The sequence below is a fragment of the Pocillopora verrucosa genome, chromosome 1, assembly GCF_036669915.1.
Source record: "Pocillopora verrucosa isolate sample1 chromosome 1, ASM3666991v2, whole genome shotgun sequence".
Taxonomy (NCBI): Eukaryota; Metazoa; Cnidaria; class Anthozoa; order Scleractinia; family Pocilloporidae; genus Pocillopora; species Pocillopora verrucosa.
Window position 1 is genome coordinate 18,867,714 of NC_089312.1, and position 27,805 is coordinate 18,895,518.

General features: G+C 39.0%; 1 protein-coding gene across 2 annotated transcripts; it reads left to right on the forward strand.

Annotated features, from left to right (window-relative positions):
* Positions 1–27,367, forward strand: LOC131788745 (probable JmjC domain-containing histone demethylation protein 2C). 2 transcript variants are annotated; one of them, XM_059105830.2, is made up of 38 exons: positions 1–348; positions 2,034–2,189; positions 3,207–3,289; positions 3,979–4,018; positions 4,420–4,522; positions 4,957–4,996; positions 5,364–5,421; positions 6,102–6,183; positions 6,474–6,616; positions 6,750–6,931; positions 7,428–8,577; positions 9,114–9,539; positions 9,978–11,772; positions 12,352–12,402; positions 13,473–13,625; positions 14,110–14,150; positions 14,700–14,806; positions 15,104–15,204; positions 15,551–15,670; positions 15,857–16,015; positions 16,330–16,434; positions 16,738–17,445; positions 18,071–18,273; positions 18,700–18,775; positions 19,354–19,449; positions 19,621–19,667; positions 20,156–20,199; positions 20,335–20,409; positions 21,295–21,350; positions 21,761–21,831; positions 22,246–22,297; positions 22,801–22,874; positions 23,165–23,227; positions 23,472–23,528; positions 23,819–23,938; positions 24,563–24,616; positions 24,828–24,908; positions 25,277–27,367. In XM_059105830.2, the coding sequence occupies exons 1-38, from the start codon at positions 172–174 to the stop codon at positions 25,382–25,384; spliced, it is 7,257 nt and encodes a 2,418-aa protein (XP_058961813.2). In that variant the 5' UTR covers positions 1–171; the 3' UTR covers positions 25,385–27,367. The 2 variants fall into 2 exon arrangements, with proteins under 2 accessions (XP_058961813.2, XP_058961814.2); XM_059105831.2 differs by having other exon boundaries at positions 13,476–13,625.
* The last annotated feature ends 438 nt before the right edge of the window (positions 27,368–27,805 follow it).

A 27,805-nucleotide genomic window follows, 5' to 3' on the forward strand; every position in this document is an offset into this window, starting at 1 on the left:
GTTTGAACGTTCAGACACTTCTCCCTTAGCGTGTTTGAAAGGGGTTTGTTTTGTGTAAACGCCTTCTTCTTCAGCAAGAATCCATAAAGTTTTCAATCGATTCTGTTTCTATTGATGGGTTTATTGTGGTCCTCGAGAGAGTTGCGTGTTTGATGGAGAGCGCGAAACACTATGTACGCTTTCCGTCAGGCAGAGTTGGTTGGTAAGCGCTTTTTGTGTGTCCGGGAGAAAAATACTCTTCGCCCAAACTCTCGATCAAGGCGTGTGGCAAACCCTTTGGACTATCAGTGGAAAGTTGGAGTAATCAGGGTTTGCAGCGAAAAGGATTTCAATCATCCAGAGCTAAAGGTTAGGGAATTTTTTTTTCAGTTTTCACTGTCGATGTGGACAACGTTGTAGCTGGTTGGCATTGCTTGCGACTGTTCATTGAACATACTAAGCATTTGTTTGAAAATGAGAGTCGATCTCCTAGAACAAACCGGTTTATTCTTAGCTGATTTTCCGCTAGTAGACAAAAGGTACATATTTAAGACTTTGAATAAACGGTACACCGGCTAAAATGCAACTGGTGTTGAATTGTTCACTCGTTAGTACTCTCCAATGAACTGAATATAAAAACTTCGTGGAAATGCAGGCTTTGTCAAAACCACCGGAGCATGAAATTTCTTAACGCTGAATCTATCCTGCAGTGAAGAGTTGAGTAACATTTCTCTGCTGACTAGATCACGTTAAATAACTTAATTCTTTTAAATGTATTAAATCTTGTGTCCAAATGAATACCAGTTCTTGAATGTGAAGTAACGACTTATCTTAAACGTGCGTGATCGCGGGTTGAAATGTACATTAAATTCACTAACATTAGGAAATTGGTGTATTTTATTGGAATATGTGGATTTTATTTTAATTCCTTCGTAGTTCTATTCGTCTAATGATGTCTTTGATCGCGTGTCTTCAGCATCAACTGTTCTTGTATTGTGCCCGTAAACGAATAACTATTTATATGCCTTACTCGTTGGCTTTAGATATAAGTTCAACCGATCGTATCAATAGTTGTGCACAGATCTGTTGACCTCGTTTAATTATTACCCATACACCACTTAAATTAAGTAAAGGGTCGGAAACTGGAAGAAATTTCAAGCAGTGAAAGGGACATTATTGTAACCTTCACCAACATCAGCTTGTAATAAGATCAACAACAAAAGACAGGTATTAAACATGAATACTTGGACAATATTTTGATTTCTCTCCTATATTACATTGAGATTAGGTAATGGGGAATTAATGAAGGATGTAATTATACCAACAAGAAATTAAATTCTCCTAGTTCTATTCAGCGCTGAACACATTTTTTTGACTCATTGTATTTTGGCTATTGTGCTGCTTTAGAGGTCTGTCTCTGCACGATGAAGGTAACTGTTTTCAACTCACCAAACTATTAATGATTTATTCAGGAAGACTTAAAATTTCTTCAAGGGTGCTTCATCAGCTTTATTCACAGTGTGTTTTGAGACCAGTTACAATGTTTGTTTATTTAAACAAAATACTTTGAAAGAGAGTTCCTTTTCCAACTGGACTGATCTAATAAAAAATTACCTAGTTAAATAAGCACTGTAAGAATTTCTCACCAAGACATTGGGGCTCTATGATTTTCAAAAAATAGCTGTGCTAGATATCTAAAAGACTGAGATTTTTGACGTGTTTTGATTGGTACAGAGCCCATCTGCATAAGTTCTGCTAAACCCACAACTAATTTAGATTATAGTAAAAATTTGTATATAATGCATGCTGTCATTGGTTAGGATTTTGGGAGAAGACTTGAAAAGTTTATTAGTCAATAGCCATCAGCATGTGATTACAAACTTTTTACAGTATCTTCCAGAGTCCCAGTTGGATTACTGAGGTGGCAAACTAATGGAAAGTTAATTCAATTGATTGACCAGATGGGATCATTTACAAGCATGATTATAGTATATGCCTTACACATGTTAGTCTGAAAACCAATTTAAATGTTTTGTTTTACTTCTCTATTGAAGGTCTTAGTTGAGTATGACGATGAAGAATGGACAACTAGGGAATGGCTTAAAATTCATGATGGAAGCTGGAGGTTATTTTTGGTGGAAAAGAGCATGGTATGGAGTCAGAGACCAGACCCCTCCAATCCAAAGAGACCTCTCCTTTGGCCAGCTTTGGTAGGAGAATTTTGTTATTTTGATTGAATCTTAGCAGTTGATTTTAAAAATTTATACCTAGGGCAGATAATCAACAAACTTCTGCTGTGTATGCATAGCATTGTGATGAATTTATAAAGCCTTGTAGCTCCTCGTTCATCACTGTACTGGATGGGGTATCTCAGTAGTCCATCATTGTAACATACAGATCATTTGTAGCTTAAAATGTGGGACCATGTGCAGTAGCATTTAATAAACTTGTGTGACCCAAGCATAGGGCTTATTTTGGTAAAGGTGGTACATATTGTTGAACCTGTATTAAGCAGTTGCCCATGGGGAATGGTGGAGTGACCACTTAACACAGGTTCCACAGAATAGGGATATTTGAAAAAAATGATGACTCCCAATTTATGCTCTGATTGACCATTTAATGCACAAAAACTTGCTCAAAAATACAACTAACATTGATTTTGGGAGCTTAAGATGGTACTGCTTAATACAGGTTCAACTGTATTTAAAGGTGGTGCTTATTCAAAAATCATTTTTTATTCCAAACAATGACAACAAGGATATTTTGTTATTAAAAAAAAAAAGCATTCAAAATACCATTTATTGTCATGTTGTGGAGGAAATTGGCTTGCCCTTTTCACTGGCCTGTTCTGTCAAATTCACTCCTTATCTGTTCCTCTGCAGGAGTTCAGGTAATGAAGCTGATAAGGATACTTAAGTCTACTATTTTTATGTTTCATTATATGATATTAAAGAAACAGCAAATGAACATTTAATGTAGACTAAACTGAACCATAGCATGAACTTGTTTTATACCATGGAGACTCAGAAGGCTGTTGTGCTATGAGTTTCATTTCCATTGTCAAAGAAGTCTTAAAACTTTGAGATCATATTTAACACCTACACCAGACTAAATCAATTGTTTTTAGTCTTACCTACATGTACCACTTTAATGGGGGTTAGTTATGTAAATATATTTTTTTAATTACTCTGTGCCTTAAAGCTTTAATGTCAACTCTCTCTTTACAGACATTTGTCCCCCTTGTTGATAAACATGGTTTGAGTGATGAAGAACGGCCTGTTCCAGTGGAGTTTGTGGGGGACCATGAAAGGTGCATCATGATAAATCTACTTTCATTATTATTTTCTTTTTTTTGCCAAATGCCTCTATGCAGATGTGACTATGAGAGACTTTACAAGGGAGAGATGTGTATATATATAAGGTGGCACACAACAGGGAATTTGAAATGTAAAGCAAGAATTTAAAATAATTTTGAATTGTTCATCAGCATGAAAAATTATGTTGAACATCTGGTATTCTTCCAACTTCCAGCTGTTATCTATGTCTATATCATTTTTGGAAAAGGATGGAATTTTTTTTTTTTTTTGAGGGAGGGATGAAGTGTCCTTTAGAAAATAGTGTTAAGTAGAGACAGGCTATGTGTAGGATATGGCCGCAAGATATTCAAGAAATTTAAACATTCATAGACAAGTAGTATGTTAATCAATATTTTTGAGGTGAGTTTTCTGTTAAGCGAGCAACACACTTGGTGATTTTATACCCTGTTTGCCATGATCAGGGAAAGTAATCAAGTGTGCCCAGGCAACGAATGCAATTTTTGTCCATCTCTACCAAAGGCATACATGTATAAAATCACTGACATCTGACATGTCAGAAATAGGTATTTTATGCCGGGGATCAAATTATAGCAATTGGCAAATTAAATCATCAAGCAAGTCACTGGCTTTACATTGTGTGTTTGCATTTGAGCTAATCCTTAATTTTGCTTCTCTCTTGTAGAGCATTCTTGCGGAGTGATGAGTTCCGTCCATATGGTCAGGTATTACTGAATGTTAGAAAGTGCCTTAAAGTGTAACAAATCTTTGTTGTGAAATATGTAATGTTTTCTGGATTGATAAAGTTTTTTAGCCCCATTGCTCAATAGCAGTTATTACGATTGCTTATAGCACAACCATATCAGTACTCATTTTTAAAATAGCATGTAGTTCCAAGAAATTTCTTTGTCATGGGTAAACTTTGTCAACCTTTTCCATAAGGGTGACAATTTTGTCAGTACTTTTATGGACTTTGATCAGCCCCCTTTGTTGAAAATTCTAAGCAATTTTCGATGTGAATAAGGCATTAAGACCAATATAGTGGAAAAGAAAAGAGCAATGGTTGTTTTCCATTATAAAATAGCATGCATACAAAATTTAGTTTGTTTATGTTGACCTCTTGTAGGATGATGATGCCCTCCATCCAGTCCTAAGAAATAATGTGGCTGTAGTACGTGAACTGCAAGGATGGCAGCTCTTGCAGAAGTCTCAGTCAATTCTTATGAAAGGTAGTTCTTTTACAATGCAAACACTGCAGCATTTTGTTATTTATAGAACCCTCTTTCCTTTTTGCTATGGCTTCACATTTTACACATTTGTTTTCTATGTTTTCATTTTCCTCTGCATTGAAGTTTGGTACATGTAACTTTTATAGTACTTGTGGCTGAGTTACATTTTTTGAGGGAAAGTTAGCAATAAATGTACCTTACATAAGTGTTTTAGCCCCTTAAAATATGCCTGAGATTAACTCTCTAGTGATGTTGTGGATCAATGTTTTATTAAGTCAAAAAACTTTTTGTTTTCTTCTTTTGTTATAATGAAATATCTTACCTTGCACAACCAAAAAGGTTTGGCTGGAGAATGTACAAAAAAATGTTGGTAGAAAATGTTTTGCTTGGGATTAAAATTTAACTTCAACATTAATAAAATTTTTTGTTTTAAGGTCCCTTCACCTTAACTGGTTTTAGAGTCAAAGTTTACAGGTGAGTTTCCTCATAGTTGTCTGGACACATAGATCCATTGTTTTTACTCATTGGGGCCTTTGTTAAGGATCATTTCATGTCTCAGGTAACCATATTCCAGAAGAGACATCCACCTAAACTGACAATGAAGTGTAAGACTAACAGACTATCAGAACTCTGTCATTACATTATACCAATAAAAAGAAAGTTAACTCCTGAAATCATGCAATTTTATCTACAGCATTAAAAAGTGTAGGATTTGATTTGACACTTTTGTATTTGTGGCCAGGTTACTGAGTTGTTTCAAAATGGCAGCAGCCTCTGTCAGATTTTAAGGATCTAGGAAGATGTTTGAATTATGATTACATTATTATTTTTTGAAATGTAGGCAAAGCTGCCGGCAGTGGTTTTCAGCTGTAATAACAGCACATGACATTGTTTCCAGGGTAGGTGATATGTAAATGAAATTTGTGCAATTGCACTATAGTACACATGCTAGGAATTGTTTCATATAATGCCATATGTTTCTCAAATCACCCATTGTAATGTTATTATATTGCAGTTTATCACAAATTTCCAAACAGGCCTGCACGCAATATCTTAGTTAATCTTTTTTCAGAAGAAATTCATAGAATTATGGAAAATATAATTGCTCTGGAAACAAACTCTTTTAGAAAAGATTCAAACCTTTACAAGACAGGGAGAGAGTGGATGACACATTCCAAATTTTTATTACTACTGTAATGTTATTTTTTTAATTTCACAGTTCATTCACATTTTAAGGATTGTTTTGTGTTAAATGTGGTCACAATAAGCCTATAGATGGGGGAGATATTAACCATTTACACCTAAAATCAGTATGTACATTCTCCATACTGCTCTTAATACATTTCCTAAGGTGCTGACAAGGACAATTTGTATACCAATCAAAAGCTTCTTTTGTTGGTGATCGTTTCCTTCATTCTCATGACCCTAACATGTGATTCAGGGGTGACATAGTAGGGAGAAATTTGATGCTAGTCACTCTTAGGGTTTAAAGGATTTAAGGAGAATAAGCTCAACTTTAGAGTAACCATATTATAAAATTATCAGAAATTACCACCAACTTTTTAACTATACTTTTCAGGAGTTAAGTGTAATGGATGACACAGTATTGCAGACTCACAGAGTTGATCCAACACTTGTCCAAGTTATTCTTCTGGCAAATGGTAAGTACATGTAAGTTAATTGTGCATGGCAAAGGTCACTGCTAGTGAAGGTACTACCAATTTTTTCCTCTTTTAATTTGCTTATTCATATCTTGTTAAGTCCTTGTATTGGGAGTCTCAAACGAAAAAAGCACTAAAAAAAATGACTGGCTACAAAAAAACCTTAGGAGAACACTGAATGACATCTTTCTGTGTGAGATTTGAGAACTTTACATATCAAGTTGGTCATGGAGTATTGGCTTTGATCTATAATTGTGTATGACAAATGTGCTTTTGGTTCTTATTTGCAGAGGCAGAACTAGATAGTTTGTTGCGAGGGGAGCTAAACGTAGTGCGAGTTTTGCCAATGAGACAACACCGCCACTCACAAGTTGTTATCACTGCTCCTTTGACAACACACTCAACATCTGGTTCTCTTTCTTCATCACCATCGGTAGGAAATTTTCTGGATTTCTAACAAAACATGTGACTGGTTCATTCCTCTCCAGTGAACATACCCAAATACATGTTTTTTTTTTTTTCATGAAATGCTTACCCTCATTTTTCTTGCTTCCCTTGGTGTGTAGACATGGCAGTTGTATTCTGGATTATCACAAGACAATAACACAAACAACCTGGCAAATATCACGACACCAGTTTACCAATCAGCTTTAGCTTCCACAAGTGCTAGATTGAACACTGCATGTTCATCCTCTAACTCACATGGGATAAGGCATGGCAAAGAGAGGAGAAAGTCCACTGAAACAAGGTGCACTATTTATATACAGTTCTATTGCCACAGCAGTATTTATATATAGTTCTATTGTCGCAGTGGTATTTATATAAAGTTTCAGTGCTGAAGTGGTATTTATGTAAAGTTCTATTGCTGCACACATGACTGTACCTGACATGTAATTTTTTATCACCGTAATCATTGTTGTTCCTTCCAATCCTCAGGAGAAAATAGGGCTACCCCCTCCTTCTCTCTTTTCAGACATTTGTTTGATCTTAATTTTTTCAACTATTCTCCCTGTCTGCCACACATCGATTCTCTCTGTTTTTGGTTGTAATTTCAGAAACATCCTCAATTCAACGGGTTTCACATTTTTCATATTATCAATATACAAATTGACGTGATTTACCAAATATGGATTGTGTACAATTCACTTATTTTGCTTTTGCTAACAGTAGTTCAATATATTTGCAGTAAAAATTGAAAAAACAGTACACATTTTCATTTTTGTCTTTTTCTCCCTCTTTCTAAGAAATAGGACACCTTCTGCTTGCAAAATTACAAGGTCAAACTCAAACAGCCCAGTTCCATCCAACGATACTCTTAAACCAGCATCACAAACACCTCAGTCATCTTTCACATCTTCAGTGGCCACTCCCCTGATGTCAAACCATCTAACAGCACCTCACTCACATAACCAACTCAGCAACAAGACTTCACCACCAGATGCAACTATTTCTCCTGCAAAGAACTCTAGTTCCTCAAGTTCTGTTGGATCACCTCCATCAAGTTTTCCAAAGAAATCACCTCTTAAACAACAAATGTCACCAAAAACATCACCACCATCAGTGTTATCTTATAATTCTTCACCTGCCTCCAATGCTAGCATGAGTGCTATGGGTAGTCCCTTTAGAGCCCATCCATTCTGTTCTTCTCCTGATTTATCATCTGTGGCAAGCATGGCAAGTCCTATGGCTGGAATATCCCACATGGGCATGTGTTCTCCAGGTCATGCAGCACATTCAAGATCACAAGGTCCTCATCCTCTCTACCCACATACCATGGGACTTAACATCTCACCCAATCAGCTATATGCATTGCAATGCCAACAGCAGCAGCAAATGCCAGCACAAGAGCAGCAGGAGTATCTCACCAAGTTGCGGCATCAGCACTACCAAAGTCTGCTACAACAGTATCAGATGCACTGTTATCAACTTCAACTGATGGTACAGCAACAAGAGCTCATCCAGCAGATGCCACTCACTGCAGAACAACAGCATATTCTAGCAGAACACTACAACCAGCTCCTTTATCAATTTCAATGTGCACAGATCTTTCAGCAGTTAGCAGCTGTCACTCAAGAGGAGCAGTTGTCTAACTTTCATTCTGTTGAGGGTGACATTCACTCTCTTCCGGAAAGGATACAGCAGCGACTGCGAGAAGCACAGCAACAACAGAAACAGTGGTTGCAGGAACTCACACCTAGGCTTGAGCCAAAGCAGCTGCACACACTTTTCACATGTTTACAACAGAAGAGTATGACAGCCAAGGAAATAGAACAGCTTTACTCTTTACTGCTACAGCAACAACAAGAGCAGAAAAGACTAACACATGCACAGAGGGAGACGCCAGAGTGCGAACAACAGAAGCAGAAACTACAGCAATGTCATCAGCAATATCAGGTCATTTGAAGTCACAATTATTTAGTGATATGCCCCCCTCAGGAAATTATGAGCTGAATTTTACCCTCCATAGTGTAGAGAGAAATGTTGCCGAGAGTTTTACTTTCAAAGACTATTTTCCTTCTTTTTTTTAAGCTTTCTCCTTTGATCTTTGGGCAATTATTAACCCTTTAACTCCTTATATTGATTGACTTCTAATTTCTCCTTACGGTATCAACCCTGAATCAAATATGAAGGTCATGAGAGTAAAGGAAATGATGACCAATTTAAGAAGCTCCTGATTGTCAAACAAATTCTCCTTGTCAGTACTATAGGAAATATAAGGCGAACAGTGTGGAGATTATGAATACTAGAGTTAGGGTGTGAAGGGTTAAAAAGAAGAGTAACTTTAGATGGCCTCTATGGCAACTGAATATAGAGATGGAGAGTTCCCAAACCTTTGAAGACAAGAAGGAAAAATCATGATATTTTCAAGTAGAAGCTTGTTTTGCATTCTGAGAATAAAACTGATGTAAGGTTTTCTTTGAAAACAACAGGAACATTTACAGAAATTTTTCCAATTACCGAAATCCCCATCCTCCACTCAAGTTGTTGAAACTAAGCAGGAACCCAAGCAGGAACCTAAGCCGGAGGCATCGTGCAGCAGTTCCTCGCCTTCACGAAATGCCTCGCCATCAACTCTCTCGCCATCACCAAGTTCATCGACATTCACCGTACACCATTTACCCAGCGTAAAAGAAAAAGCTTCTTCTCCAAAAGGCATCAGTGAAGATAAATCTGAAAATGAACCAAGTGCAGGGGTATCCTCTTCCGAGAGTCCGAAGCTTACTGAAAGCAAAAATGTGGAGGAGATAGAGTTGACATCTACTACAACAACTGGAGATGGGCAGTCTCTTCTCGAGAAATTGTTGCAACATCACTTGAAGGCTGTGGAGAATAACAGAAAAGAATCGTCAACAAAGGTTTGAAAATATTTTGTATTGGATTGTTTTCCCTTTTTTTTCTTTCAACCGAAAAAATTAAGATATAAACTGGGATGTAAGACAAATAGCATATCATTTTGAGATACTTTGGTTTTTCGAGATACTCTAATATATCTATAGTTAAAGAAGGTAAGTGAATCTCATTCTTCCCTTAGTTATTTCTGTCCGATTTCTTAACCGTTTCATTCCCAAGATCTACTTGTCAATTCTCCCCCCTTAGCTGCTACACATTTCCTTGTAAATTAGTCACGAGAATTTGGTGGTAGATCAAGGAAACAACTTCTACCTGATAAGTTGGGGTGTTCTCATTACCTGTTTGCTGGATAACGTGTGGGAGAAGTTACATGTTAATCACTTCTGGGGGGTTAAAGGGTTGAGTTAACTCATAAGAGTGACAGTGGAAATGTTTTCGTTTAGACAAAGAAATCGAAAGTTGAAGAAAAGAGGGGTAAACGGCGAAGGAGGTCAACAGAATCCAAGGATGATAGTCTGGCTCAAAGAGACAGCGAGATGATAAAACGTTCTCCTTCAGTTTCTTTCTCGTCTGAAGGAGATTCCACGAATGTCATTTCATCATCATTAACAGTCGGGGATGGCCCAAATTCGTCTTCAAATAAATTATCTCTCGAAAAAAGGGAAGAGGTCCTCAATAATAAAAATTTTCATAAAAATTCAAGTTTTGGTGAGGTGGACAACAATCACGGAAAAGAAAGAAGTGATATGGCGGTCACTATCAAAGAGGGCGATAAAACAGCTTTAAAGACAGAAGGGGAAACATCTGCATCAGAAAAAGAGAGAAATAGTGGTAAGAGTAAACCAAATGAACAGCCAGCTGATACACGAAAAGGAGTCTTCTATGAGGATGCTGCACCATGGATCCCAGATGAGGCAACTCATGATGTGCCTCAGACAGTCAGACTAAGCGGCAATGTAACTGAGTCTATAGAAAGTTTCACTGGCGCTCGGAAGGATTTCAAAAAAGAATCATCAACGGTCTTAGGTGGGAGGGGTTCAGGGGAAATGTTTGTTAATGACACAACATCTAAAAATCCGAACATTGTAACTTTAGAGGGAGGAAAGATGGTGGCACAAGGGAGAAACGACCCCATTGTCCCTAAAGTCAGTTCCACTAACGATAAGAAAGAGATGATTCAAGGGACAACAGTAAAGATTTCAAAGAAGGGATCTACAAAGAGTCCAAGTAAAGACTCTTCAAATGTACAATCGTTGAGTTCCAGCTGTAATAGCGCTACTGATTTAGGTACGCCTTCCGTGAACGTTAAGGACAGGAAGGACTCGGAGCGAATGGATGTTGAGAGCAAGGAGATCGATACCTCTGTTGCAAAACAGAAACCCTCCTTGAGTTCAGAAGTGGCGCCTTTGTTCACGAAAAGTTTTCTCTCGATGTCATCTTCAAATTCGGCTGACCATAATGGGGAGTTATTTAGTGGCGAAGGACTTAAAACGTATTTAAGAAAAGTCACTCCTAATAAACGGAAATTGGGCACGGAAGATAACTTTGTAGAGGACAATTCAATTGCGAAAAAAGCTTTGACGATGGGCAACAAGGAATCACCTGAGACTGACCGCTTGAAAGATATCATTCCTAACAACAGCAAAGTAGAACTTGCCAAAAGATTAAACAAAAAGTTTGCAAATTCGCATCTGGAGGAAAAAACTGTACAAAGTCAACCCCAACTCAGTGTTTCTTCGTCAGAAAGGACTAAAGCTTCGAGGAAAAACTCAGCTGATGCAAACAACGTGCTAACGAAGAAATCAAGGCGGGAGGAAATCATGTCCTCTGACGTTGATGACGCTCGAGATAAGACTGATGTAAAACTGCAACTCAAAGATAACATTACAAGGGAGGAAGATAAAAATCGTGTGGATTCTGTAAGTTTTGTTGCTGATCAAGTTGTTAATGAAATATCGATAAATCATAGCCCGACTGCGAAAGATGCGCCGGGCGACCAATTTGGGGCTGTTAAGGTGAACTCTGAAAGACAAAACAGCAGAAGTAAAGAGAGAATCAGGGAGATCACGAGCAAGAAAAAAGAGTTAAAATCAAGAGAGGAGAGGAATAAAGAGAGACAGCAAAGAGGTGTTGGTTTACCCTCTGTTTGTGTTAAAGAACCAGATACTGCAGACAGTCTTGAAACAGTGGTGGATTCAGTACTAGACGAAGAAATTGCTCTTATTTATAAAGCGGATGGTGAGTACTGTGAATTGATATTTACAAAGCTAATTAATTGCTTTCCAATTTCAGTCATCATTTGTTCGGCATTGAATTCGTAAATCTAAAACAAACATTGGTCGGCTCTTTTGAATAGTCACGCACTTGCGATACAGGGGTCAGAAATTATAACCCTTTGTACTTATAAAGAGTGCTGTCCAAGCATTATTTTATTAGTCTAAGTGATATCACAACTTCATGTAGATCTCTAAACTACGAACAGTCCCTGCTTTTGCGAGTTGGAAAAAAAAGTGAAAACAAAAGTTGGTGTTAACGCGACGCGTGAAACTCTGTGAATGAGGCGCAATCTTTTCTTTTTTTGGTGACTTTGTTTTCCTACTCGCGCGATTGACTTATGTCGAATAGAAGGGAGTAGTCGAGCAGATCTCTTGCATAGAGTCAGCTGCGCAGCTGTTAAGGTTCCCAACTGAAAGATACGTGTAATAGCAGCTTCAAAACTAATTCAAGGTGATTTGTATTGTTAACGAGAATCACAGTCAAACAATACCAGTGAAATTTGTTTACCTAGCTGAAAAAAATGTGTTCTCTATCATACAGAAGAACAAGACAATGAGAGTTTGTTGGCAACCTCTGAGACTAATACTATAGGTAAGAAGATTGCGTCGTTCTTTCAGATATTCGTTACCGTTTCAAAATTATATCATACGCTTTCAGTGTAAGATACACTTGATAAACAAGTATTGATAATATAACTAGAAGAAAACACAAATTGTGACAGAAGTAAGTATGCAAGAATGGGAGATTTGCAATGGGAACGGACTAGAGAGTGAAATATGAACATGACATGCTGGTCTGCTGGATGATTTTCTTTCTATTTCATTGGGATATGAAAATATGAAAGGTGCATGGGAGGAAACCGAATAAAACACTCCTGCCACATATGAGCAGAACATTTTTCTACACACAATAACTAAGTGGTTTACCTTTCACATAAAAAAAGGGGGTGCGAGGGTGAGTTTCTTAAGAGTTTCTTAGCCCTTTAAACCCCAACATCAGAATGCACATTCTCCATACTTTTCTCTATATATTTCCTTATGTGCTGACAAAGAGAATTTCTTAAACAGTCATGAGCTTCTTGAGTTGGTGATCATTTGCTAAGTTCTTATGACCTTAATGATTGATTCAGGGGTGATACTGTGAGGAGAAATTGGATGCTGGTCACTCTTAGGGGTTACAGGGTTAAGAAACTCGCGTGATGCGTCGGTGAAGGTTATCACCCGATACTTTGGTTTCATGAAATGAGTGGATGATAAACAAGTATGCCACGAGCGCACGTTGGATATGAGATGATACGGTCCTCGTTGGCGATAATCATCTCATATTCAGCAAGCGCGAGTGGAATGATTGTTTTATTAAAAACGCCGCAAAATATGGATAAATCCTCCCAACTTTATTTTGTAAGAACAAACGTAATGTTACAATGTACGAAAACACTATCGGGTTATCTGATCTTCATGCGCGTGCATGGTATAATGGCTCATAACTCATTATGGCTAAGCCAATGAAAACTCTTGAATTGCATTATCCAATGATCGAGTTTTTAATAATGTAAAGAGTATTTAAGGCTGACGTTTCGAGCGTTAGTCCTTGATCAGAGCATTCTACCTATCATAGCATATAAAGTAACATTTCCTTGTCATCCTGTTATCTCGTGAAAGCAGTTAAAACTGAAGAAAGACCGGTAACACCTGTAAAAGAGAAAGAGAAGGAAAAAGGGAAAGGAGTAACCGTCAGTTCTGGAAAGGAAGCTGCGCCACCGAGGGGACGAGGACGACCGAGAAAAAAGGAAGTTAAGAAAATCGTAGATGAAAGTGAGTTTTGATGCTACCAAAAAGAAAACGCTTTTACTTCTAATAATTGAGCCAAATTAAAGCAGAACTTTGTTTATGTTAGGTTGTAATTAATTATACCGCATTGCCGACTTGTGAAGTTATATCTTTTAGGGCAAGTTCTCCTTAAAAACACCATACAATTTTGCTTCAAATCTGGAAAGTTAGCCCGGAAAATTTGTTTTTACTTTTCCCGAAAAATAGAGAGTGTTCCCGGTTTAATTGTGAATTTGAAAATATGTTAAAGCTTCCTTACCTCTTCACGACTTCTTTTGCCAATTAGTGGAAAACTCATACTGAAACGTAACGTCGACGCAGCTTACACTTCTTCCTCACAAAATCTCTCTTTTGCGCGCTGGCGCATTTCCTGGGGACTAAGCTTCAAAGGTGTATCAACTACCTCAGTTGGTACATTGAAGAAAACCGAAGAATGAACTGAACTGAACATTTCTTAATACTTTTGCAGGCGATTCGACTTCACCGAGCTCAGAACAATACTTTTTGCAGGTATGTGGAGATGTTTGCGTTAACTTTTCATCGTGTGCGTACCAGGATTACAAAGATGATATGCGGATTATGGAATGTAATCCGGCCTACAGGGGAATGATAACCAAAGGGCGAGGGGGAGAGGAAGGGAGGGGAAGAAATATATTTTATTTTATGCTGCTACCATTAAAAAAGCGATCAGAGTTGAAATGAGATTCTATAGAAGCCTAATTTTAAGTGAGAATTTGTCATTAAGAGGCCAGATCGAAGAAACGATAATTAAAACAAGCTATTTAGAGAAAACTGTTGGAGGAAGAACGCTTGATTATCTTTTAAGGTTTATTTAAAGAAGCAAGAGCCCATTCAGGTTATACATGTACGAGAGAATAAATGGTTAGTGCTGTTTGCGGAAATGAAATGCATCACTTAAGAGCCTACAGATGTTAGTCAGTTATGAAACCATTGTTTCAACTCAAAGCATACTTAACACTGCTTTGAAGCCTCGTCTTTGGAGTTTTTTTGTTTGGCAGCTGGTTCTTAAAAGACTTGCTTTCTCGTCTGCCGTTTTAGGACCGAATTTGTGCCAGTTTACCTGACCTGCCTAAGTGTAGAGATTGCAGAGAGCACCCCAGTCAGAGGAATGGATTGGATTGCTGTAGATTTAACTCGTTCAGAAGGTGAGTACATGTTATTACTTAATGTACTTCCATGTTCAATCCGTCTCACCACGAGCGTTGGACAAAGAAAAAATATGACACTACCGCGAGGAATCGAACCCCAGACCTTCGGATTTCGCGTACATGAACAATGAAGAGTAAAAAATTTTCTGATAGGAATGTTGCTCCTTGGTTTCCACTGCTAGAGTCAAAAACTTTCGAATCTGGCAGTTTGTTAGATGCGCGGCGAAGCAAACCTCGTTATAGTGCTTAGACATCTTTCCCTAGTTTTAAGTAATTTTTTTTCCGTTGGTAAAGGTTGAGAAAGAAGAAAAATGGCACCATCTTATCGGCTGGTTTCCAGCTGCCCGAAGATGCCGCTGCAGAAGACTTTTTACCTTGGGTAGCACAGGACAAAGGTTTGTATGCAGTTCTTCACACACTTTCTTACCCGAGTTGAAACATCGCAGTAAGTATTTTGGGTCCTTCTGATGCTTCATAACATTATAAGACTCAGTATGTCGGGATAGATAAACCCTACAAGTAAGTAAAGATTATAAAGGAGTGAGACTGCATAAGATGGACATGGGTTGCGGATGGTAGAAACCCAAATGTTACGGAGCTATTTTAACAACCTTGAGTCTCGATCTTACAGCTTTTTCAAAAATCATGATGTTTGTTGTTAGATGTTTCTTTTCTGATTCAGCCCGTTCTCGAACGTAATTTTTTGTTGCACTGAGAACATTTTGATCTGTTTTCTTACAGTCGACAGGCTCGACAAGAAGACTTCTCTTTACATCTTATATAATATCGGAGATCAATTTTGCTCCGTGATGCAGGAAGAAAAAAAGGCGATTACTTGTGTGGAAACAGATGGTAAACAAGGTAAGGCAAGAGTTTTTTATGCGTTTTTGGGCAATTTCCGTTTTGCTTTGTTTTGTTTTGTTTTTCATAGTAGCTTTCGTAGAAAGCTTTTTTCTTTCATAGCTTTTTAATTGCTTTTCTCGAGCCAGCGCCAGTGTGTGATTGGTGCAGATAGAAATAAAATTGTCTACTCTCTTTCCTCATCAGTGACTGTGGCATACAAACGAGCTGTTCAAGGTGTAAGGGAAATGTGTGATGTGTGTGCGACAACTATTTTCAACGTACACTGGGTGTGCCACAGGTGTGGGTTCGGTGTGTGCCTGGATTGCTACAAGCTTCGTGTTCAGGAACGAGAGAGGCAGTCTGGTAAGTTTTGTAATACTACGCCGCTCAAGTCAAGCTGTAAACCTAACAGGATGTAGAAGTGGTTGGAAAAAATTGTTAAAATCAAATTAGAGTAGCCTTTCGTCAGAGCGAACGACGAAGGGCTAACGTTCGAAACGTAAGCTTTGAAACTCTTAACGGTGGCCAATTCATATTATCAACTAAGTTGATAATACTAAATTACACTGTATTCTTTGCTTGGCTATTCAATCAAGCTAGTGATGATAGTCTTGAATATTTTTGCTTCGTAAGAGCGTAATCTGTTTTTCTAACTGCTCTAACTCTCCTGTTTACAGGCCTTGCTGGGAAGCGAGTGTTTGAATTCAAGTGGGTTATGTGCTGTCCGGGAATTTGTCACCAGCCAAAGTTCTTATCTGTGGCGCAGATTATTCCTAAAACAGGTGAATTCAGTACATTTACTGTGCGATTAGTACTTAAGTCGTCTAGTTAGTCTCTGCTAGGGTAGAACGCATCAAACTAAAACAATTTAAGTCTATAATCTAGTGACGCATGCATGCATTTAAAATGACAGTAACATATTTGCGTGGAAAAGAAAGTTCAACTTTTCTAAAGAAACAAAAGCAACCAAATGGAAAGAGAGCGTGTTGCGGAACCATTTTTTAGCTTAAGGGTACGACGTAGGCCTAAAACTTTTCTCGTATTAAGAATGAAATTAAATAGTTCACCGTCTATTGACCTTACAGTCTTATCTGACCTTGGAGACGAACTGCACAGAGCCAGAGAAGTATGGAAGATTAGCAAAACATGCCCATGTGAGGAGATCGATGACGATGACGAGGACAATGATGATGCTACGGAAACTGGACTCTCCAATGAGGAGTTGACCCAGGTTGAAGAAAATGGCGTTGATGCTTGCAAAGAAACAAGCGACACCATTGTGAAAACGGAACCTTTGTCCATTTCTTCGAGCCAAACAGCGGGTGCAGGAGATAGCGAGTCCAGTTTTGAGGATGACGTCAACCTGATCTGCGATGAAAGTTTGGGCATTGACTCGCCGGCTGACCAAGAGCAGGAGTGGCTTACCGAAGAAAAGCGAAGAAATCACTTTTACAAGAAGGCTGGGTTTGGTCTAGTCGAAGCCAAGCCGCAGAAGGCCAAGAAAGTCTCATCTGGTTTAAGTTTGTTAATGGATTACAGCTCATCGAGGGAAGTGTCTCCTTGCGACTCACCTGTCAAAGATGTAAAACCCGCAGCAGGGATGTTCAATTTTTCATTGGGTGGTAACGGCGGCAGTTTTTCTGGTCTGGATCTTCTTGCTTTGGCCTGTGAGAGAAATGGAGAGGATTTCTCGATGGATAACACCTTCCGTTTGAACGCTGAGAGTAAGACGGAAATGGATACAACAAACTTCAACCCACTGAACAAACGGGATGACATCAGGACTACAGATGGTAATTATTTTGATGTAAAGAAATCTAAAGTAGCGCCATTGTAGAAAAAATGAGGAAAAAAATTAAGGAAACCAAACAATGTCACACCTTGAGCCCGTTCCCCGAAGGCCCCGGTAGTTAATGGTCCCGGAAAGCGGATTTTCGTCTGGAGTACTTTCCTTAAAGATCGAGATATTGATGGTTTTGAGATTCAAACAACTAAAACCCAAGCTGCTGTTCTGTAGATGTAAACTAGAAAATAAGACTTCAAGTCCCCTAAGTTACTGGTTTTCTGAGAAACGGGCCCGAGCAGACATGCATTCAACACTGTGTAATGTTTCGCTCTCACTAGTAATTCTCTCCACAACTGCCATGTACTTCGGTGTAAATTAGTAGATAGAATTTGGCTTCGTAGCAACAACCTTGACTAACTCCAAGTAATGAGGGTTGCTACATACTCCTCACCAGTTTAATAGACAATGTACTGAAAATGTGACGGGACTTTCCATGTTAATCTCTTCTGGGAGTTACATGTTACGGGTGAACGCACGTCGTTGGGCAAAGACTAGACAAGTCCCTCGCTCTAGACGTCTATTTCCTCTCGTATTTTTCTTCATATTTGATTCTTACCATGTTCTTATGTCAGTTCCCGGCCCAGTCGCCACAACTTGTGAATCGACAAGTGCCGAATATTCTGAAGAGGTACGAAGCCACGCGGTCGCCCCAGTCCTGGACTCACCCGAGGCTGTACCCCATTCTTGGTTGTGCGATGGCCGTTTGTTGAGACTCCACGATCCCAGACATCCAGGAAACTTGAAAGCTTTTGAGGCTCGGTGGAAAAAGGGCGAGGTAAACATTCTTGTTTGGCCAGTAACAGTTGGGATATTTATTGCGTTCTCTTTGTCCTCCCGTTATTGAGTAACCTCAAAAATCATTAATGAGTAGGGTGTTCGATCGTGTTCATGCGGAAGGTTAGTTTTCATGTGTGTTTTCGCGTTGACGTGTTTGTGTGTAAGCTATGGCTTTGGTGTTTGCTTGTTCATGATATTATGAGCGTTTCAATGAGCTTTGATGAGCTTCTTGCTGTTTGCTTGTTCATGATATTATGAGCGTTTCAATGGAAACGCTGAGTACTGTCTGCAAGTTAGAAACGAAAAGAAGGTAATAAATATTTCAGTCAATTTACTAATTTCTTAGTGGTAAATTACGCTGATGTTGCAAAATCCAAACCTCGTTTGACCCTGGAATGACCGTGACGTTGTTATTTGTTACTAGCCTGTTCTGGTCAGCCAAGTGGACAAATACTTGAACCTGGATATTTGGTCTCCAAAAGCATTTGGCGAGGAGTTTGGTAAGTTACGTGACACTTAGAAAGATACAATGAAGTATCTGTCACGCAACACATTTTGCACAACCTTGTAAGATAGCTTCGCGATAAAGATGCGTGTAAAAGAGATGTTAAGTCCTCTGGCCTGAATACAGAGAGGTGGGAGGCATTGATGAGCAATAGAGCGGAATTAGGTAGAGAATACTTAACTAAAGAACAGCACATCACCTTGGTAACGAAAGAGCATAGGGAAAGGTCGGCTACAATATTTTAACGACCCTGTTTGAGGCACAGCCTACCTTCCAGAATTGGGATCGTGTCTGTAAATCTGACATTGGATTGTATAGCTATGGTAAGCCTTGTTTCTGTCAGTGAAAACCTCAAAGTGCACTGAATCTTCGAACGTTTTCCGACCGATGCGTGCTATTACCACCAGATAAATGAACTAAATACCTAGATTTAGAGTTGGTCAAGACTGCAACGCAACCCTCTCTGCTTAACTGTAGCCTGACATTTTTACAGCTATTGACTAAAGGAGTTCACTTAAAGTTCTTGTGTGTGGTTCGCGGAGTTATGTGCAATAAGCGGTCTTTTCTTTACAGGTTCTGAAATTTCTGATGTAGTGAACTGCAGGAATGGAGTGGTGGTCGAGCGCTTTAAAGTTGGTGATTTTTGGCAGGGATTTGAGAGCATAAAAGGTGTATAAATACTCTACAGTATTTCTTCTGTTTGTGATACATACGATGTATTATTATTATCATTATTATTATATTACTGTTGTGTTTTTTTTTTGTTTTTGTGTAAATGCCGTTTTTGCAATTTATTTGTTGTTTTTGGAATTAACCATCGTTTAAACTCTGTCCAACTAGATCGTCCTTTGGATAGCAATGGCGAACCAATGCTGTTAAAACTCAAGGTATCTTATCTCCTAGCTATTTATGTTTTTTCTCCTTTTCTGTGAAATCTCTTTTACGTGACACATCACAACATTGCCCATTGAAACTGTATCTTTTGGCCTTACTGCTTGACAGCGTATTTTTTAAGCGTGTTGTTAAGCCTTTGACCCCTAAAAGTGGCTCGCATCTAATTTCTCCTTACACCATCACCCCTTGATCACACAATAAGGTCATGAGAATAAACGAAATGATCACTTACTAAAGAGGCTCTTGGAAAATTCTCCTTGTAAGCGCCTTGGGAAATGTATTAAGAACAGTATGGAGAATATGTATATTGATGTTAGGGTGTAAAGGGTTACGCAAATGTTCATGTCGTAGTGGGATTCACTGTTGGTTAGCGAAGAAATCCTATTTGGTGCGAGGTCCAGTAAGGAGGGCTCTTACTCCATCTCCGCGCATGAATACCTTGATTCTAGCATACTTCTTATCCATGCTCGTTTGATTACAGGACTGGCCACCGAAAGACGACTTTAGTGAAAAGCTGCCCACCCGGTAATCCTTTTTTGTTGCTCGAAGTCGCAGTTTGTGGTTAGACGTATTTTTGTCCCGAAATACATTTCTCCCGTAGAATAAGTTAGTTAAAATTGATGGTTTTTTTTTCTTGTTGTTGTTCTCGTTATTTAAAAGGTTTGAAGATCTGATGAACAATGTCCCTTTACCAGAATACACAAGGAGAGATGGCTCACGAAATTTAGTCTCGAGGTATTCAGTTGTTATGTACATCAGTCCTCTTCGATTTCACGTGAACCGTTACTTTGCAATGGGTGATCATTGTTGTTTGTTTGAAGTGAGGAAGGTTTAGACTCGCAGCGAATTAGGCTGCATCTATACCAGCAAAGTTACATCCATTACCTGAGAACAGCTTACTTTCACAGTGCCTCTCAGGAGAGGGATTTTTAAAGGAAGGGGGGGGGGGGTCACACAGTGTCGAACAGAGGGTACTAACCAGACTGTTATCTCGACCTCCATGCCGTATTTTACTAAATGTGTCAAAAAAAGCTCACAAAGGGGATGGGAAGGGGGGGGAGAGCAAGGACAACCCAGCCCCCCTAACTACGCCCTTGATCCCAGTAGTATAAATTAGACCCGCGAACTGTCAGGGTAGCCCGATAAAATGCTTGGTGGGTAATCTTGCCATGGACTGGCATCCCATCCAGGGGGTAGTAGTAGTAATACTCTTAGCTGCTTCATGCTATGGAAACCGGTATTAGCTCCGGCCAGATAAGCCATTAGGCTCCATTACAGTTTTCACCTTCGAACACTTGTGAACGACACTTGTCGAGGAGAGCGAGCTTGTCGGTGGAGAATGTCTGAAACCCTTTGCAATTTCCTCGACAAGTGTACTTATTGAGTACTATCTACAGCAGCAAATTTCGTGTTTGACGAGTTCCATGATCAGAACCTGGCATTTTTGTTTGTGGACAGTGGGTATTGTTAAAGAAAAACGTGTCCCTTTCTCAACCAGGTCTATTCCTTACTCTCTTATCTCACTATACAACGGGCTTGTGGCTCTGATAGTGCATGTTCGTGAAACGAAAAGATAATTTAGCGTTTTCTTTTTTTTTTTTTTCCCCCAATTTACTGAAGGTTACCAGACTTCTTTGTCAAGCCAGATTTAGGGCCAAAAATGTACAACGCGTATGGTAAGGTTTCATTGTCGTGAATGTTATTATCACTTGTCGTCATTTTGTATCTCTCTATTTTATTTTTTTTTTAATTTGACGATAGATTAGGTTCGTTCTTCGCCTCTCTCGAGTACTGTCCTCGTTTTCCTCGAAAGAGCGTGGCTCATTTCTCGAACAGCGGCTGGTCATCGAGCCAAACAAGATATATGTAGAGCGAAAAATACCAAGCTAATATTGAGACGTAGCTCCTTCCTCCCATCAGATTTGTTTATTGTATATTCAGCCTCTTATCAATCAAATAACGTTTCCTTTACTGTTAAATCGATTTGGCGAATGGTTCTTAAAGGCTGTGTGCTACTCTACTACTACCATTGGTAACTTGCTTCATTATCAATGACTGTGTCTCAGTTGGACTGTGTTTTTTTCAGGTTCCGCAGCATGTCCTAAGGAAGGAACAACGAACCTTCATCTGGATATGTCAGATGCTGTTAATATCATGGTTAGTAGCATTGCGTAGAGATAAGTGTTCTTTGGTACTTTGTTTTTTCCTCCTTTTATAAGAACAATGACGGTGTAGTGTCCTATCACCTGCACACATTTATCGCCTGATTCCTCGCCGATGAACTTCTTTAGGACGCTCTTTTCGAGTCGCACTTCGCTTAATGCAGCCAATTTGCCAACTGGGCAATGTTTCCGATCATAGCAAGCTTGTTCCTCGCGTTTCGGCACTGTTAACCAAAAGGACCATTGATAATATGGGCGAATTTAGCCGATGCGATGGCTGTTTGCTGATACATGCATAGTGGACTGGTCATGTGCAATGACCTCACTTATCACACACCAGAAACTAGAGACAGTATAGCGTTAGTTGCCGATGTAATGCCAGCGTAATAACGCCTTTATCGTTTTGCAGGTGTACGTTGGAGTGCCGAAAGATGAAGGCGCCGGTGATAAGGAAAGACAAGGTAGATTGTTAAAAAAAATATTGTTGCGTTTATATAGTATAGATGTGAAGGAATCTCTTTTCAAACAAGGGTTTTATACATTGAAGGTGTCAGAGGCAAGTTGATATTATCTCTGTCGTGAGACTTGTCGTCAGTTATCCTGGAGACTTAAGTTTCTACTAATAACCGTAATTTCAAATTTTACCGCACAAGTTATTGATATAGAAGATAAATTGCGACAAAATGTTTAGGTGAATTTCAATTACACACTTATGGCGATAGTTTAACTTTAATTAAATGGAGCGTATTCGTGTATGGTCATCTTCATTATACGCAATACAGTGAGGAGTGCACTTCGCGCTCTCATGCCGACTGTGTTGGCTGTGTGCTATGGAGACGACAGGTTCCTAATCGAAAAATGGGAGGAGGTCGTATTGAACAAGAGAAAGATGGTCACAAATTTTTATGATTTTCTATTATGCTTTTAGCCCTAATATTTCAATATCCTCCGTTCCTTTTGTCAGATGCCATCAGAGCAGTGGACGAAGCGTGTGACGAGTCTCAGAGGACACGAGTCCGGAATGAAACAGCCAGAATTGTAAGCATAAGTTTCAACTTCTTAGATCTTTTGCAAAGGCTCTCCCGGGTTCTGATCTAGGAACTGGTAACATAAGAAGAAGCTGAACGATCAGAGCAGTCAAAATGACTTGGAGCTTTAGAGCGTTTCGTCTAATTTTTATCAGAATTCCATCGGAATATTGATGAAGTCGAAGAATTCATAGAGGTTGGCAGGCAGTTCTGATTGATAACAAACTTGTCATTTTGAATGGACAAGTCTGGTTGGTCTGTTAATCCGTGGTATGTATCTAAATGCTTTGCTTTTTTCAGGGGGCTCTGTGGCACATCTATGCAGCAGAAGATGCGGATAAGATCAGGGATTGTCTCCGCGCGGTGAGTGTCTCGTTCTTGTCCTCGAAAAGTACGACATGCTGCGGCCAAAAAAAGAAAAAACGGAACTGTTGTATGTTCTGTTACGCCGTGTCTCATCGTTTGTAGTGATCCGTTTATCTAGATCCCATAGTTTAACTCTATTTTTGCTTATGTTCTGTCAGTAAAACGTTTTCAAGTTAGAAGAACCTTATGAACGTTAAGAACTGTTTCTCACGCATATGATATTTATTTTGTTTTAATTCAGGTGGCCAAAGAACGGAAGATGAAATATTCCGCTCATCACGACCCCATACACGATCAGGTTTCTGTTGTTACTCTGTCCTTTTACTTGTTTATTTGTTTGTTACGTCAACTGGATGAAACGCGAAGACCGAGTTCTTCTTTTTCATTTAAATCCTTATTCAGTTAGAAATTTAGCTTTTCTGTACTCCTTGATTTTCTGTCAAACGTTCAAGTCTTTTACGACGCCTTACTAATTGGAAGACTTAGATTACTCAGTAGAAAGCAGGGTAAGTCAGCAGGAAAGAAGGATAACTTTTTGGGGAATGTTGTTTTCAAGAGAGAACTAAACTACTTTTGTTGTTTTTGCAGTGTTTTTACCTGGATCATGAAATCAGACAGAGACTGAAAGGGGAATATGGAGTGGAAGGCTGGGCGATCTGTCAGTGCCTCGGTGATTCTGTGTTCATTCCAGCTGGAGCCCCTCATCAGGTACTTTATCAGTAAGTTGTATCGGAGCGAGTTTCTCTCGAAGCAGTGTACGAGTTGGGGCTGAGTGCTGGCCATGGTTATCTTGCTTAATTTATGATCAAAATGCTAGAATTTAATCTTTCACAGTACCTCTACTTAGGATCATTTAACTATGGGACAACATGTAGATGCGATTTAGTTTCGCGCACTTTAAGAAAAATTATTGAGGTACCTGTCAATCGGAAGCAGTGTGGGATTCCATTGGTTATGTTATACTATGCTATGGGATTGGTCTAAAAAACTCGCGCCGCGATCCTAGCAAATCAGGTAATAAGCTGAAACCAAGGGCGGCATGGTCACCCTTGTGAGTACGTGTACTTGTTTGGCGTTTTGACAGGCCCCATGTGATATTCCTTTTTGTACTAATCGGCTATCATGATAACTTGGGTTTTGGGGTTTTGATTGATGACTCCCTATCGAAAGTTACTCTAATTCTTTGATTCTCGCAGAGTTATGATTTATGTCTTATAACCAATAGCTTAACATAAGTTTACAATCGTAATAAAACACGAAATTCAAAAAGCGTCATTTTCTTACTTCAAAATACATTATTTCAGCTGTTAAATTAATTACTTTTCATTTTAGGTTCGAAATCTCTATAGCTGCGTTAAGGTGGCTGAGGACTTTGTTTCTCCAGAGGTAGGACTATTATTTGTTTGTTATGTGTTCCTGTTGTTTTTCAAGGCGGGTGGGGGAAGGTGAGAGGAGAGGGGGGGAGGGAAGGGGGGATCCTGATTTGATTTTAAGGCATGCTACGAAGGAAACTACAAAGTGTGTTGAAATGTCCTTGTTGGCTGATTTTACACGGTTAGGCGTTATTTTAATCGTGCTGTTTGTGTTTACATCCTAGCGTATTGATCACTGTTTCCGGATGACTCAAGAGTTTCGTCACCTGTCAGACAAACACACAAACCACGAGGACAAGCTACAGGTAAATTCTTTTACTTGGGTCTGTCATTCAGTCCGTCTGTCAGTCCATTAGTCAGCAAGTCAGTCAGTTAGATAGTTATTCATTCAGCACGTCATCCAAAAAAACCGTCATCCAGACAGACAGTTAGTAAGTCAGTCAGTCAGTCAGTCAAACAGTAAGCCAGTCAGTTAGTCTGTTCGGTCAGGTAGTCAGTCATCCAGACAGACAGACAGACAGTCAGCCAGCCAGTCAGTCAGTCAGTCTGTCTGTCTGTCTGTCTGTCTGTCTGTCTGTTAGTTTGTCAGCCGCTCAGTCAGACAGTCAGTCGGTCATTCATGCGATCAGTCAGTCTGTCCATCGTAAGTAGTTTCTTCTCTTTTCCACTCAAGGTTAAGAACATCATCTTCCATGCAGTGAAGGACGCTCTTCATTCCCTTAAATATCACGAACAAGAAAGCACCGACAAAACACAGAATTCATCGGATGGAATACACTGAATCTTTAATGTTAAGTTTTACTATCTTTGTATAGTTAAGCTTGCAAGTATCGCTAATCTGACAAATAAGTTATAAGTAAGTTTTAACCTTTTCATATATATTCCGTCAAAGTTTAAAATAGTTGCTAAGTGTTATACGCTCTCCCTTCTAGTAATAACTCTTAGATTTTAAGCGGAAAAACATAGTTTACTTTCATCTCTAGCATATGGTATTATTAAACGCAGAATATGAGCGTAGCAGGACTTTCCAGACCCGCCTCTCGCCAGCCCGCCCAGCTCAAGGCTTCATACTGTTACGCGGCGGAAAAACGCTGGTACCAAAGTACGCGGGCTTGCTGGCAGGTAGACTACTTGACTGCCAAACGAACATTAGTTATTTAAAATTTGTATTCATCACACATTTGCATTAATCCAAGTTCGACTAGTATTTTATTCATAAAAAGCACGCGAATATCTGGTTCTAAGTCAATTTATTCAGAGTGTGTCCAGAATATATTATGTTATCTCAGAGTATGAAAAGTACGCTTTATCAATAATCTCAGCGTTCCAGATTTGAAGTTAAAGCAGTATATAGATAGGAGGATGGACTTACTCCAAAACAATGGTTGTATTTTCATTTTGTTTCTGTTGTAACTCCATTCTTCCGTTATTGTAGTTCAGTGTAGCAAAGAATGACTTTCGTTTCCCGGAAGAAGATTTCTCGCCGAACTTGTAGATATTCTTCCTTAGCTTAAAAGAACCAGTTGACAGTCAATTTTTTTTTCACACTGAGAGTTATTCCTTAGCTCTGCAACTCCAAAGACATGATTAGTGATTCTCCTTTCCAGTCGCTAAACATTTTCTTGCTAATTAGTTAAGAGAAATTTATATTTCATCAGGATGAAATCCGCAAGCGGATTCTTTTGTCTTTTCTCATCACCTGGTTCTTTAGATAATTTATTGAAGTTGTAAGGAGAAATTACATGCTAGTCAGTTCTTGGAGTTGAAGAGTGTAAACCACCAAGGTGTTACGTCCAGTCAGAGGTGCTCTCCAAATGTTTTTCAATTTTATCCGAGTTACCTTTTTTATTCGTAAACTTACGTATACTCTTGATTTTCTGTCGTTTTCCTTTTTTTTTTGTTTTTTTTTTGTCTTCTCTAGAATATAAAGATTTTGTATACCTAGCAAAATATTCTTGTCTTACGATGTTGGCACCTCCGATGTGAATCGCAGCTTTTCAGCTATGCACTGCCAATCGTCTTTAGACAATTTTTTTTTAGAATGCAAAAGGAAAATTCAAACATGACGTAGCGCCTTTCATGACTGTCTTACTCAAACTGATCACCTGTGGTCGGTTTTTTCTTTTGTGATGGTTGGATTTCCACACTGCTTTACTAAGTGTTTTTAGCGCCTATTATTTTAGGAAACATCTCTTTCACAGTTGTTATGTAATAAGTACAGATAATAGGTTTTCGAGTGAACAATATCGCACCGCACCAAGCTAATTATAATATACTTTACAAATTTTAGTACAGTTTCTTGCGCAGCCGTTACCTGAGTCGTCACGCAACGCACACGGTCGCATTTCGAGTCACACAGCAGATGCAACGAGACTTATAGTCAAAAAAACTTCTTGCCAAAGTGATGAGGAGGTAACCGGCTAAAGAACTACTTAACTATTGTATATACATTTCCTGATAAAAACTTTTGACACTGGAAGAGCCAACGTTATGATCGAACTACTTTTATTAATTACTGTGGTGGCTAAAGTCTTCTTGCCGGTACCTCATCAAATACTTTGTTGCATAAGAAGGAGAAGCGTTTTGCTCTCCTCTTCGCAGTCTTCGTAGCTTCGCAGTCTTCAGTTTTGTATTATTGAGTTGTTTGGTGTAAATAGAGCAACTGGGAGCTTTCTCTTTATTGGTTTGTATATTTTCAGCTTTATTCTACAAACGCAGCATATGCGCACAGCTTTTGGCTGCTTGAAAATAAAGGTATTTTTGTATAGACAAAATATAAAGTGCTGCCCTTGTTGTTGTTGTTTTTCAGTCATTAAAGTTTTAGTGGGAGAAATAAGATCTAGGAACTTGGTAACCACTCTTTCTACGTTCAAGTCGTTTGCTTAGGAAAAGTTTGCAAACATCTCAGGTCAGTTCGCAAGCATAGGTGACTCGCAGGCGAAACGACCTTAGAAGTGGAAATTTTTAACAAGCTATCCAGCTTCTTCAAAATAGCCTGATGGCACAATTTTCAACTGAGTGTCAAAAGTAATTTACGATTACGTTATTTTACTTAACTTCGCTCTGCGATTGGTCCAGAAAACTCGCACCATCTTCTCAACCAACCAGATTCTAAACTAAAACTAACGATGATTTGGTCACTCGCATTTTCCCGCCTAAATATGCCTGTTTTAACTCGGAGTTCTAATTGACAAATGACGGA